Raw genomic sequence first — 11,182 nt, 5'->3', positions numbered from 1 at the left:
AGGAAACCAAGGAAACTGTCCTCCCTTAACTTGACAGGCTCCTAGGGTCAAGGCATTCACAGAAAGCAAAAATATACACTCAATTTGCAGATCTTAATGTGTCAATTAAAATGAAGTCACGGGAGGCACAGAAGCACCCATCAGAGTAGTTTTTGCTATCCCTAGAAAAAGTTGCCTTAATTTAAACTGCTTGACTGAAAACTCTCAGCAGTGCAGTGTGACACGTGTGATATCTACCATGATGGAAAAATAAACAATCAACCAACTACTTACTTACACACACACTAAATTTACACCAATGAAGCTTTGGGTGAGAGTATTTAGTCAGCAAGCTCTGCTAGATCTGTACCACTGACCCTGGTTTTCGAGTGTAGTATTGCCTCTGACAGCCATAATTTGGGGTATTTGAAGGGTTTTGGTAGAACTCAAAAAAAAAAGGAAGGGAGGAAGGGAAATTATGCATTATTGCAGCATAAAACACCCACAATACACATGAATGAGTGTAAAAACTGTGTGAGCTGGTAACCTGTTTTCAGTCTCACAGCTTTTAACAGGTGAAACCTGTTTATCTGCTTTCTGATATGGAGGCCAAGTGAAAAGATTAGAGCAGGTTCAGTTCAGTGGCCTATCTATGCAGGTTACACATTGAGAGTGCTGTTCAGCACTTTTGCACAGTATAATTTATCCCTTCCTGTTACAAACATATTTAAGCTTACCAATAGAAGAATTAAAAGAATTCAGCTCTCCCTCTGTACACTGGGGCACATCCAGATTCTCTCTCCTATACCTGGCCACTTATTTTAACTAAAACTGTAGTAATTGGATATCTTTGAGATGTCTGCTCTTCTCTTGGCTGCAGTTAAACTGAGTTTAGAAAAGGTTTAAGGCAGACTGAGATATGCATATCCAGTATTTGACTGGGTTTTATTTCTCACAGAGATTCACTTGAGAAATAACAAGTGAATTAAAGTGGTTTCTAAGTTCAAAAAGAACAGGCAGTCAGAGGTTCAGAAGGGTGGCATTTGAAGAGAATTTTCACAGAAGCATCATCCTTTCTTTTGAGGCATTGAAATGTTTGGACATCTTCATTGTTTTTAATTTTTAAAAAAAAATTTAAAAAAACAACCTGAAAGCATCATATTATGGAACAGAAAATTTGCTTATACAGGTTGTTCAAAATTGCTCAGAACAGATGTGGTTTCAAGGGGAATTTTATGCCCAGCAAATCCTTTCTTCCTGTAAATAATAACCCAATAATGAGGATTTTTTTTAAAGGTCGCTGTTGCCAGTAGTTCCATTTTAGCTCTCATCCAATCTACATCATCTTTGTAGCCCCTCTATGAGAAGGACTTGTTTGCAGCTGGTAGAAGAGCAACAGTATTTGCCACTCCCCATCATAACCCTGGCTGCATCCATTTCAGGCAACCTTTTAATAGTAGGTTGAAATTGCAGAAAAGGAGGTTTAGGTAGAAAAAAGATAAATGGGAAAAGCTGCCGTGTGACCAAAATAGAAAAATCTGGGCTATGGTATTAGGTGAGGCTTTAGAAACTCCCTTACTGGAGGTGCTAAGACCAGTTTAGACAAACATCTGTCAGAAATGGTTTAGATATGCTCATTGTGTTTGGGGGCAGGGGATCATCTGCAGACTTCTCAAAACCTCTTCCTGCTCTTTCTAGCATGATCAGAAATGACAAAGTAAAAATACAGGACAAAGTCTCAGCCAAGGACAGATTTTAATGGTGCATCCCACCACCTCTCCCCCCATGCAGTAAAGAGAGAAATGCACTCTGTTATCAGGCACAGGAGGGAGAAGGGACCAGGAGCAGATAAGGAGACAAAAGGCACATCAGCTCACTTCCAGACTAACTTTAAGTTTTCAGTGGAGGCAAACACTACCTTTGGCACCATTAAATTGGATTATAGGATCTTCAGGGCTCCAGTGTGTCTGTTCAGCCCAACGCATCTTAATCTTACCTATCACTCTGCCTACATGCACAGTACAAAACATTCATAACAATTACCACCACAACAGCTAATTCTTGCCATACAAGAGTAACAGTCATACCATCTGGGATCCCTGAGCTTAAGAAACGTGGCATATGATCAAAAACTACCACAAGTGAAACTCTATTTTAGAACGTACTGCCAAGAGTGAAGATAAAGCCTCAGTCTGATGTGTCACTTTCCCTCAGCATCGTCCCATTCACCATTGCAAACTTGCTCCAAGAATCCCTTTTTTTGGGTGAAATGACAGATCATCCTACCTGCTCTGTCCAGACCCACGCTCACCACAGGAGCAGTCTGCTGTCTCTCTCCCTTGAGGCTCTAATTATTTCAGCATAACGCCACCCCCCTGCAATGCTACTCCTTTGTTTAATTACTTTGCAAAGCCCTGGCTTATCACACAGATTTTCAATTAAATTAAAAGCAATAAAAAGCTATTTCAAATGGTTTGCTTATTGTGCTTGAATCACACACGCTTAACAAAATGCTTTGATGGAGTCCTCACTTAACATTCCTTCTGTCTCAGTGACCTTGAAGTACTGAACATCTGTTTCACCCTTATCTTGCACCAAAATATTTTAGACAGATGTAGCTATAAAAAGTCATTGACCTCAAAATTCAAGCTCTTAATTCAATTATTCCTATGAAACCTATAGTTTGTGCATAATTAAATTAGAAAGAAATGCAGTTCACAGACTGATTTTTTTTTAAACATTCCTGGCAGAAGGGAGCTCTTATCAACAGAGCTCCTACAGAAAAAAAAAGACCACAGGAACCTGGAGACTGGAAATTTGAATGTCAATTGAACCCCTACCCCAAAGAAAGAAAAAGTCATCTGAACCTATTGTTGTACAAAACTGAAGGGTTCTCCTGTGTGCCTTTGATCAGTTTGCATGCCTTAATTCGTTTTTCAGGTCCTTTTGTTTCCGATGTGTGCACTGACCAAATTGAAAGGAACAATCTGTTACTAATTACTCAGGTCTCCTCTGCACTCTCTTCCCAGCACAGCTGAATGTGAATGTGTGGGCAAGGAGCATCATCACCAGTGACCAAACAGAACTGGAAACAAGCCACTAATGCTACAGGCACAGGGCTCCTGAATCCCATTCCCATCCCAATTTGTGCCTTCCCATTTTGTGCAGCCTCCCACACTAGCCCAGGTGTAAAGCTGATGGTCTTGGGGTAGTCTCCCTCCTTCCACTGGCAATTATTGGTTCTCTGCAGCTCTAAATGGTCCCTTTTATAGTAATTACCAAGTTAGCAAGAGTAGAACAAGCTGCTGGTAACAGATGTGCATTGTCACCAAGCTGTAGACCCTGCTCCCAAAGTCATCAGTTGGGTTCCTGCTTCCTGAACTGCAAGTGCCTCAATAAGTTTTATTGCTGTGAGGAGCAGAGTGGGACTAGACAAAATGATCTCATGTTGCCACTCTTGAGTGCTCCACTCGAGAGAACCACCTTTCTTCACGGCATCATACTTGGCACTGCATTGCCTCCTAAAACAGAGGTAGAGCAGAGCACTTAAAATCAGGTAATCATTCTCCCATATCTCTGGCACTGCCTCACCATCTCTTCAGGACTGAAATTGCTTCCACAAAAGTAATGAGAGCTCTGCCATTAATTCAAGAGGCAACAGAATCAACCTTGGCAATAGTCGTTCCCTGCTATTAATAAAGTCTGCAGTTCCTTTTACTACTGTGTATGTTCACAAACACACACATCCAGGCAAAAAAGTCAGGCTGATGCCCTTGGCACTAGATGCACAGTCATTTTGTAATGATTCACATCAAACGACTACCCATTCAGTGTGTGATTTCCTGGTGTTTTTTTGTTTTGTTTTTGTTTTTTTTTTTTTCAATTTACATCATTTTTAGCCTTCCCTGAAACCTAAAATTGGATACTTACTGATGCCAACAGCTGTAATAAGTTTAATTGCAAGTTCTGGGATTTCACACTGCATAAAGAAAGGCTCCAAAATGTAACGTCCAAATGCCAACGATATCACTGCTGTGGCAGCAGGGCTAGAGTGAAAAACAAGAAAAATACCAAATTAATCCACATTAGTACATGGATAATATTCTTATGGGGTCATGATGTAACTTTACTATCACAGAACTGTGGACCACACATTTTTTTGGTACCTGCTTGTAACTGTGCTGCCACATACCATGATTTCTGAATGCAGCAGGAAACCACGAGCAGTTGGGCTTTGCTCAGTGGTTCTGATCTTAGAGAGCAACACTTCTTACCAGAATCACTCTTACAACTTCCACGTTGTGAAGCAGCCGTAAACAGAAAGGAAATCTTCATTCATTCATTTAAAGTAGAAACAGCCATAAGTAGCTTAGATGGGCAAAACCCTGAGTAAAAAGTTGGGGAGGACTGAATTTTAGTGGCCAGGTATTTCTCACCCCTCAGAGACACAAGCAAATTAATGTCAATCAAGATGAGAATTCTCCTTTACTGAAATAAGTACCCAAAACCTACTTAAGTCTCTTATTAAAATCTTAGAGAACTCAAAAGAAAAATAAAAATAAAAATGAAAATGGGATTTCCTAAAATGCAAAGAGAACCTGTTCCTCTTATTGACTAACAACTTCCTAGCACTGTGAGAGCAAAAACCCACGAGTATGGAAAGCACCTAACATGAAACAGAGAAAAATGAAGAAAGGTATGTATTTCTTTCATTTACAAACCTGAAATACTCATAATATTCAGAGACTTTTGCTCGGAGAGAAGCTAAATGTTTGCCAGAGGCCATAGCATTGACACACATTAGCAGCAAATTACCCTGTGCCTCAGATCAGATATTATCTGCATATTACATTTCCAGTGGTCTGTCCACGTTTAGTTTGGGAGAACACTTTCACCCTTCTTAGGACAGCTGGTGGCATCTGTGCTTTGTCACACACAGTAGGGACAAAAGGGCATATCATTCTGTCTGAAAGGATTTTTGAGTTAAACAAGAGTTCATGCAAATTTCTTGCGGAAAAAAATCTACAGCATTTAATAAAATAATGCCTCTGCTTACAGAATTTTAATATAGTTGCTAAAAATTCTATGGAAGAGTGTAAAAATTCTGCAGAGAAGTTATTATTCTCCATCAAATGGTAAAAGAATTTTTCAAAAGAGAGTTTTGTCCTTGTATACAGGAGCAGAGAGAAAGCACATCAGGAACTTTCATGGAAGGGCAAGGAGCCCAAAAAGCCACTGGGAAAGGAGCAGGTACTTGGCAGCACACTCTCACCCAACCCCTGTTTAGCAATCCCCATAGTTATGCACCACAGGCAATGCATTTGCAAAGTCTTCTCTTGTTTGAGATCTTTTTCTTTTTTTTTATCCTATGTAATATAGTTGGAATCCGACTTTTGGGGAGAAGAAAACTTCCTAGTTGTGCAGGATGAGGAGCAACTGTAAGGATGAGGTGCAGTGTAAGGCCCATCTAAAAAGCAGGTGATGTTGGCACAGTTTAAGCAGCACGTGGGCAGAGTTGAAGTGTGTCCTAGGCTGAAATAGTGGCTGACAAGATACACGAGAGCAGGAAATGTTTATTTTCCTGCAGCTGCTCCACCAGCCTGGGGGGTGTGATAATCCTGCAACCTTTCCAAGGAAAAAATAGCTTAGCTGAGAAATGCTTGCACAAGTTCATCTACTGAAAAAAAAAACCTAGATACCCACTAGGTTTCAACCTCCTTGATAACAGCAGCCAATTAGTTTACCAATGCAGGAGTCAGATATATAAGTCTATGAAGAGTTTTGGCAGTGCTGGTGTGATCACTGCAAGTTCTAACAAGTCCACCTCCCTTGCTGCCTCTCAGATTTGATGATTAAGAATTCACTGATGTTCCTTCCCATGGAAGATGATTATTTTCTGGGTGTGGAGCAGATCACAGTGACTAAGAGTGTTTTCATGACACTCCTGGGACAGTGGCGTATGTAAAAAAAATAATAATTTGGCAAAGAGGGGAATTTATGAAGCTTGGTTGTTTGCGGGTGTTTGTGCCTAAGTTAAAAGGTTCCTCTGCTTACTTAGGTGCAGTTTAAGAGGGGGTTTCTTATCCTACATTCTTTGTTGGTTCTGTGATGTGGAGTTACACGCTACACTCACAGTACTGTACTTCTCACAATGAAAAAATAGATCTATTCCTTCTGTCTGGACTTCCTTTTTGGTAAAAAGTTAATAGGAGTAAAACAGCTGCTCTTTCATCACCTTGGATGGAAATGACACAGTTAATTCAAAGGTTGCATAGGGGTGGGGAGGATGTAAGGGACCATCCGACCTACACAATGATTTCCTCCGGAAACAAGATAAGGATTTAAGGGTTCATAATGACTCGGCACTGTCAGTGCTTTTCAACTCACCAGTCTATGCTAGAACTTGACAGTATTATGTAAACACAGTTGTGATTTGAAATGAGGCTTGTGCTTTTGTGACTCATTTGTTGATTAGGGAAGAGAGGGGAAAGGAGTGGGAATGCAGCATTCCCTAAGTCATTTTGCATAACTCAGTTCTCCTGTTCTACACGTAACCAACTCTCCCTTTAAGTTTTATACAAAGATCCATTTACTTTATGCAAATCTATTTCTTGATGGTTCATCAAGAAATGATGGTTCTTCATATTGTAGTTCACCTATGCACTCTCAAGCACTGCCCAAGTGACAGGCTTACCTACCAAAACAACACCTCAGACATTTTAGAGCTTTTAGCTAGTTAGTGCTTTTCACAGGAATCAAGAGTTAAGTTCTTCAAAAGCAAAAAATGGGGACCTGGACAGACATATAATGAATACATGGTACCCCCAAATCTGAAAACTACTGGGCAATAGCTTCACCAGGATCCACAGACAGCAGCAGCCACTTCAAAAGCTAATGCCAAGAGTGAGAATATGTAAAGGTGACTTCCCTTGCCCACTGTACTATATATAGGCATGGGGATTAGCATTGTTAGTGACATTAATGGATACAGTGAGCTTAGCAAAATTAAAGCAAGCAGCTGAATTTGCATGGCAGGCAGTTTTCACAGAATCACTTCCCCCACCCATATGCACATATGTCTTCTTAAATGTGTTTGCTTGAATGAACAAAACAGCATTGTTAAATTCTCTGAACCAACCATACTAAAAGAACACAACTCATCAATCAAGATTTATTTAAATATTTTTTGCCCATGAAGCGTGGGAGATTTTTCTTTATGACTGAAAAGTGTATTGCCAGAATAGAAGAAAAGAAATACAGAAAAGTCACCCTACACTTACCGAATGATGAGTAATTCAACCCAGACTCTCACAAAAGCAGGTAATGGGCCAAAGGCCTCCAGGATATAGGTGTAGTGGCCCCCAGATTTCTTAATGCATGTTCCTAGTTCAGCATAGCAGAGGGCACCTGTGAGAATTAAACTGTGGCATCACAAGAGACACATAGAAATACCTTCCAAAACTTTTATAAGCTAAACAATGGAGCTGCTTTGGTATCATAACAACTTCTGATATTTTTAAATCATTTTTTTCCAAGCAATTTTGTAAGTTTTCATTCATTCAGCTAGACTTGCAGTTAACCAGACTGTACATACATCCAGTTCCACTCCCACGTAAAGCCACTGAACAAACTACTTGAGATCAACACCTTTGATTACTCATCTGCATCTAGTGAAGAGGGACAACAAAACACTATGCCATGCTAGTTACCCCTGCTCCCCAGCCAGCCTGACTGCACCACTAAATGAAAGCCTTTAACACATTTGCTTATCAAATGATGATCAGCTTCTTCTAGCCTTAAAGATAACCTGGCTCAGCTTCTGAAGGAAAGCCTGGAAACTTTTATTTCTCAGCCACAGGTGAAGCAGTTGACTGCCCAAAATTTGGAAGCAGAAGGTGGGATTAAAAATTTTCCTCAGTATTATTCCCAACTTCTTCTAAACGAAATTCAGGGGATGGCTTAGCCCTGGCTTTTCAACACTGGTGCAGTGTTGTTGTGTGATACAAATGCAATGAAAGCTTGGTTGATTTCTGCATTGCCTTACATACAGACCACTTCACCTCTGCATGGGAGGAGGCTCATTTCATCGTTTGGTGCTTTTACACTGGCTGAAGACCCAAATCATCATCACACTGCTGCATTTGAGTAAGTGCTAGTGGCATTCCCAGCCAACAGGAGCTCTCAGAGAGCTCCCCAAGGCTGCTGCTGGCACAACGAGTGGCCTCTGCCATTACAGAGCAGGCAACAGCATGCTGCAACTAGGAGGACCTACATGAAACCTTCTTCACCCATGCACCATCTGCTGCTGTTGCTTCGTGAGCAAAGCCAGTGGATTCTCAGCTCCACGAGAGGATTGCATCAACAGCGACATGTACCACATCCAATAAATGTAGGTAGTCCTCTTAGCAGAGTCTAAGGAGCCAGATTAAAAGAGCAATAAAGTTTGTGAACACTGCATCACATGGAGTTGAGATCAGCAATATTCATGAACTCATTTCAGCTCTGTTCCCTGCAAGCTTTTATGTTGCAGCACTTCAAGATGAAAACTACAATTAAGAAAGCTACATAACATGTACAAGCCCATTAAAGCATTATGACAGATTCCATTCTTGTTCATTTGCTTTGTTTGGGGCTTTGTAAAAATGTGGCAGCTTTTATCTACTATTCCTCACCTTACCTGCAAATGTACTTAAAGGAATTCTTACAGTAACACAGAAAATGATGTGACATGGATGGGTTTTCTCTTGCCATCCTGTTGAGTTTCAGGATGAAATGGTGTTTTAATACATGGTATATACCTCAGCAAGTCCTTAAGTAATCTTTGCATGTGATTTTATGATAATTAAGTCACGCAGGGAACTGAAAACACCTGTGGCATGAAAAAATACCTTTTGCTGGGCCAGATTACACAGTTCTTCATATCTTGAAGTCTGGAAAATGACCTAGAAAATCTGTCCGATAAAACAGATGATTTTTTTTTCCTTTTTTTCTTTTAATAGACTTCACTACACGGCCAGAAAATTACTACTATTAAAGCAAAAGCCAAAAATTCAAAGATTAAGCAAATTCTGTTTTGATTAAATTTAAGATCTTCTGACAAGGTCACAAGATGCCGTATCCTTCTTTATAGGTGAATCTTGGTTACAGGCAGGATTTCCACATTTGTACAACAGATTATGCTGCACATTGTACCAATACATTTCAAATTTGACCAAAATGGGTCTCCTAACTTGCTTGCGCTGTGTGTTTGGCTTGGGTAGGCTTAGCCTGTAAACAGCCCATGTTTCTTTTAAGCTCAGAGCCAATTTACACAGGGTTGCATTTGCATGTTCCACCTATTAAGTAGACACATGTTAGTCCGTGTTTGTCCTCTTTAACTCTTGGCAGAAAACAAGCCATTTCTGTTTTAAATAAAGCCAATGTTCATGTTAGTTCTTCAGCTTCTTTGAGATTAACTCGTTAAGTAGGTCAATGGACCCTCTGTCCTGTGGAGGCCAGGGTGGCGTTTTCTACATTGAATGGGAGCTTTGTGTACAGGACAAATAAACTGCCATTCTTTGGGATCTACTACTCTTCAAAAATACACAAAATCAGTAAAAACTCTCCACGATAAGCAAGCCAGCAACAAAACTTTGCATTAAAATGTTTCCATCACGCTGTTTTTTTGCAGCGCTCTCTTTCAAAGCAACACCACAAGAAAGGAGCAAAGTAAAGAGCAGTAATACAAGACTGGGGAGAGGTGTTATTATTTTTCTCCCTTTCATGCCAACACAGCTCATGTCCAGTGGGAATTATTCCTCTCAGACCTTGCTGTAGCCTCTAGGGAAGTAGGTCGAGCTGTCTAAACATTTTGTCAGCGCTCGAGCAGAGTGACCCTCATTCCCAGCTGCCAGGAGCCTTGCAAGCAAACCATAAACTACCTCCTACAGCCAGAAGAAAAACATCATACATACAGCACATTGTATGGCATAAAATGGACATTTATTTTTCCTGTTCCTTTAGGGGCCCATAAGAAACAATAATTTACACTTCCAATCTTTACCGACCGGGTGCTAGGGACACAGAGGTTGTATCCCCCCCACACCCTCCACGCAACCTATCACACAGCACAAACCTTCTGGAGCCCTATTGGTCCTCAAGCTCCACACTGTGCCTTGCTATCCAATGGCAAAAATCAGACAAAAAATAGCAATAATCCACCAGCTGCCCCTCTAGACCAATTAGAAACTTTCAAGGGACTTACCAAAGAGCGAGAGGATACCACATGCTGTCCAGACAGTCAAGGACATGCCCACGCTGCCCGTGTTCTTCAGGATGCCTTTGGGAGAGATGAAGATGCCAGCTCCAATGATAGTGCCAATTATGATGGATATCCCTCTCAAAAGTGTCACTTTCTTCTTCAGCACAACTTTTCCCTCCCGGGCTGGCTGTCCGCTGTCCATAGAGGGCAACTTGCCATTAGCTTGCCCCTGCAAGTAGCTTCCATTAGAGACCGTGGTTACAGCAGCTTTCCTAAACATGCTCCCGTGCCACCAGCACAGGCAAAAAAAAGTTTGCAGCAGAAACTCAAGAGTCTTTTTTTTTTTTTCCTCTCTGTGTAGCTAACTACTTCGTCTCTTCCTCTGCCCTCTCTTCTCTTTCCGGCTGCTCCTACGCACAGGTAGCCAGCTCCTAAAGTGTCTGTGAGGCTTCAGTGAGATCTGAGCAGAGCTGGGGAACACCTGCACCTTCCCACTGCGAGCTGGTACTGCCCCAGCTTTGGAAACCAGCTCAGCTTCCGCGTGGACTTGTATTTAAGCTCTTGTCATACCAAGTTACTCCAGCTGACTGATGATGCAAATTCTCCAGGTTTGCATCAGCCATTTGAGAAACCTCTGGCATTACTCAGCATTTCTTTTTTTTTTTTTTTTCCTTTTTCCTTTTCTTTTTCTTTTTTTTTTTTTCTTCAAACAGTAGGGGCATGTTGCACAACTTGACCTGAGGGTGGTGGGAAGAACAAAGCACTCGCAAGCGAACTGAGCCAATCAAGCTAAGCACACCACCCTTGACACCCCGAGACACACTCCCAAATTTTTTCAAAGCGACTCAGAGCCAGAAACAAAAGCCTGCCTAAACACAAAGCTCGTCAGAGCGCGAGGGGAAAAGAAATCAAACAGGATACGTCATCCCTGGGTCTAATCCAACTCCTGTCTCAAAAAAAAAA

General features: G+C 41.2%; 1 protein-coding gene across 1 annotated transcript in view; it reads right to left on the bottom strand.

Moving 5' to 3' along the window:
* SLC7A11 (solute carrier family 7 (anionic amino acid transporter light chain, xc- system), member 11) overlaps window positions 1-10,499 on the bottom strand; it is a 15,819-nt gene extending 5,320 nt beyond the window's left edge. Inside the window, exons 1-3 of the mRNA XM_008949973.1 lie at window positions 10,223-10,499; window positions 7,260-7,386; window positions 3,910-4,025 (exon numbers count right to left, since the gene is read on the bottom strand). Of these exons, the coding sequence (XP_008948221.1) occupies window positions 3,910-4,025; window positions 7,260-7,386; window positions 10,223-10,499 (520 nt within the window). The remainder of the gene's footprint in view (window positions 1-3,909; window positions 4,026-7,259; window positions 7,387-10,222) is intronic.
* Window positions 10,500-11,182: the final 683 nt, after the last annotated feature.

The sequence above is a fragment of the Merops nubicus genome, unplaced genomic scaffold (genome assembly GCF_000691845.1).
Source record: "Merops nubicus isolate BGI_N331 unplaced genomic scaffold, ASM69184v1 scaffold19531, whole genome shotgun sequence".
Lineage (NCBI taxonomy): Eukaryota > Metazoa > Chordata > Aves > Coraciiformes > Meropidae > Merops > Merops nubicus.
This window is presented reverse-complemented; position numbering and strand designations above follow the sequence as displayed.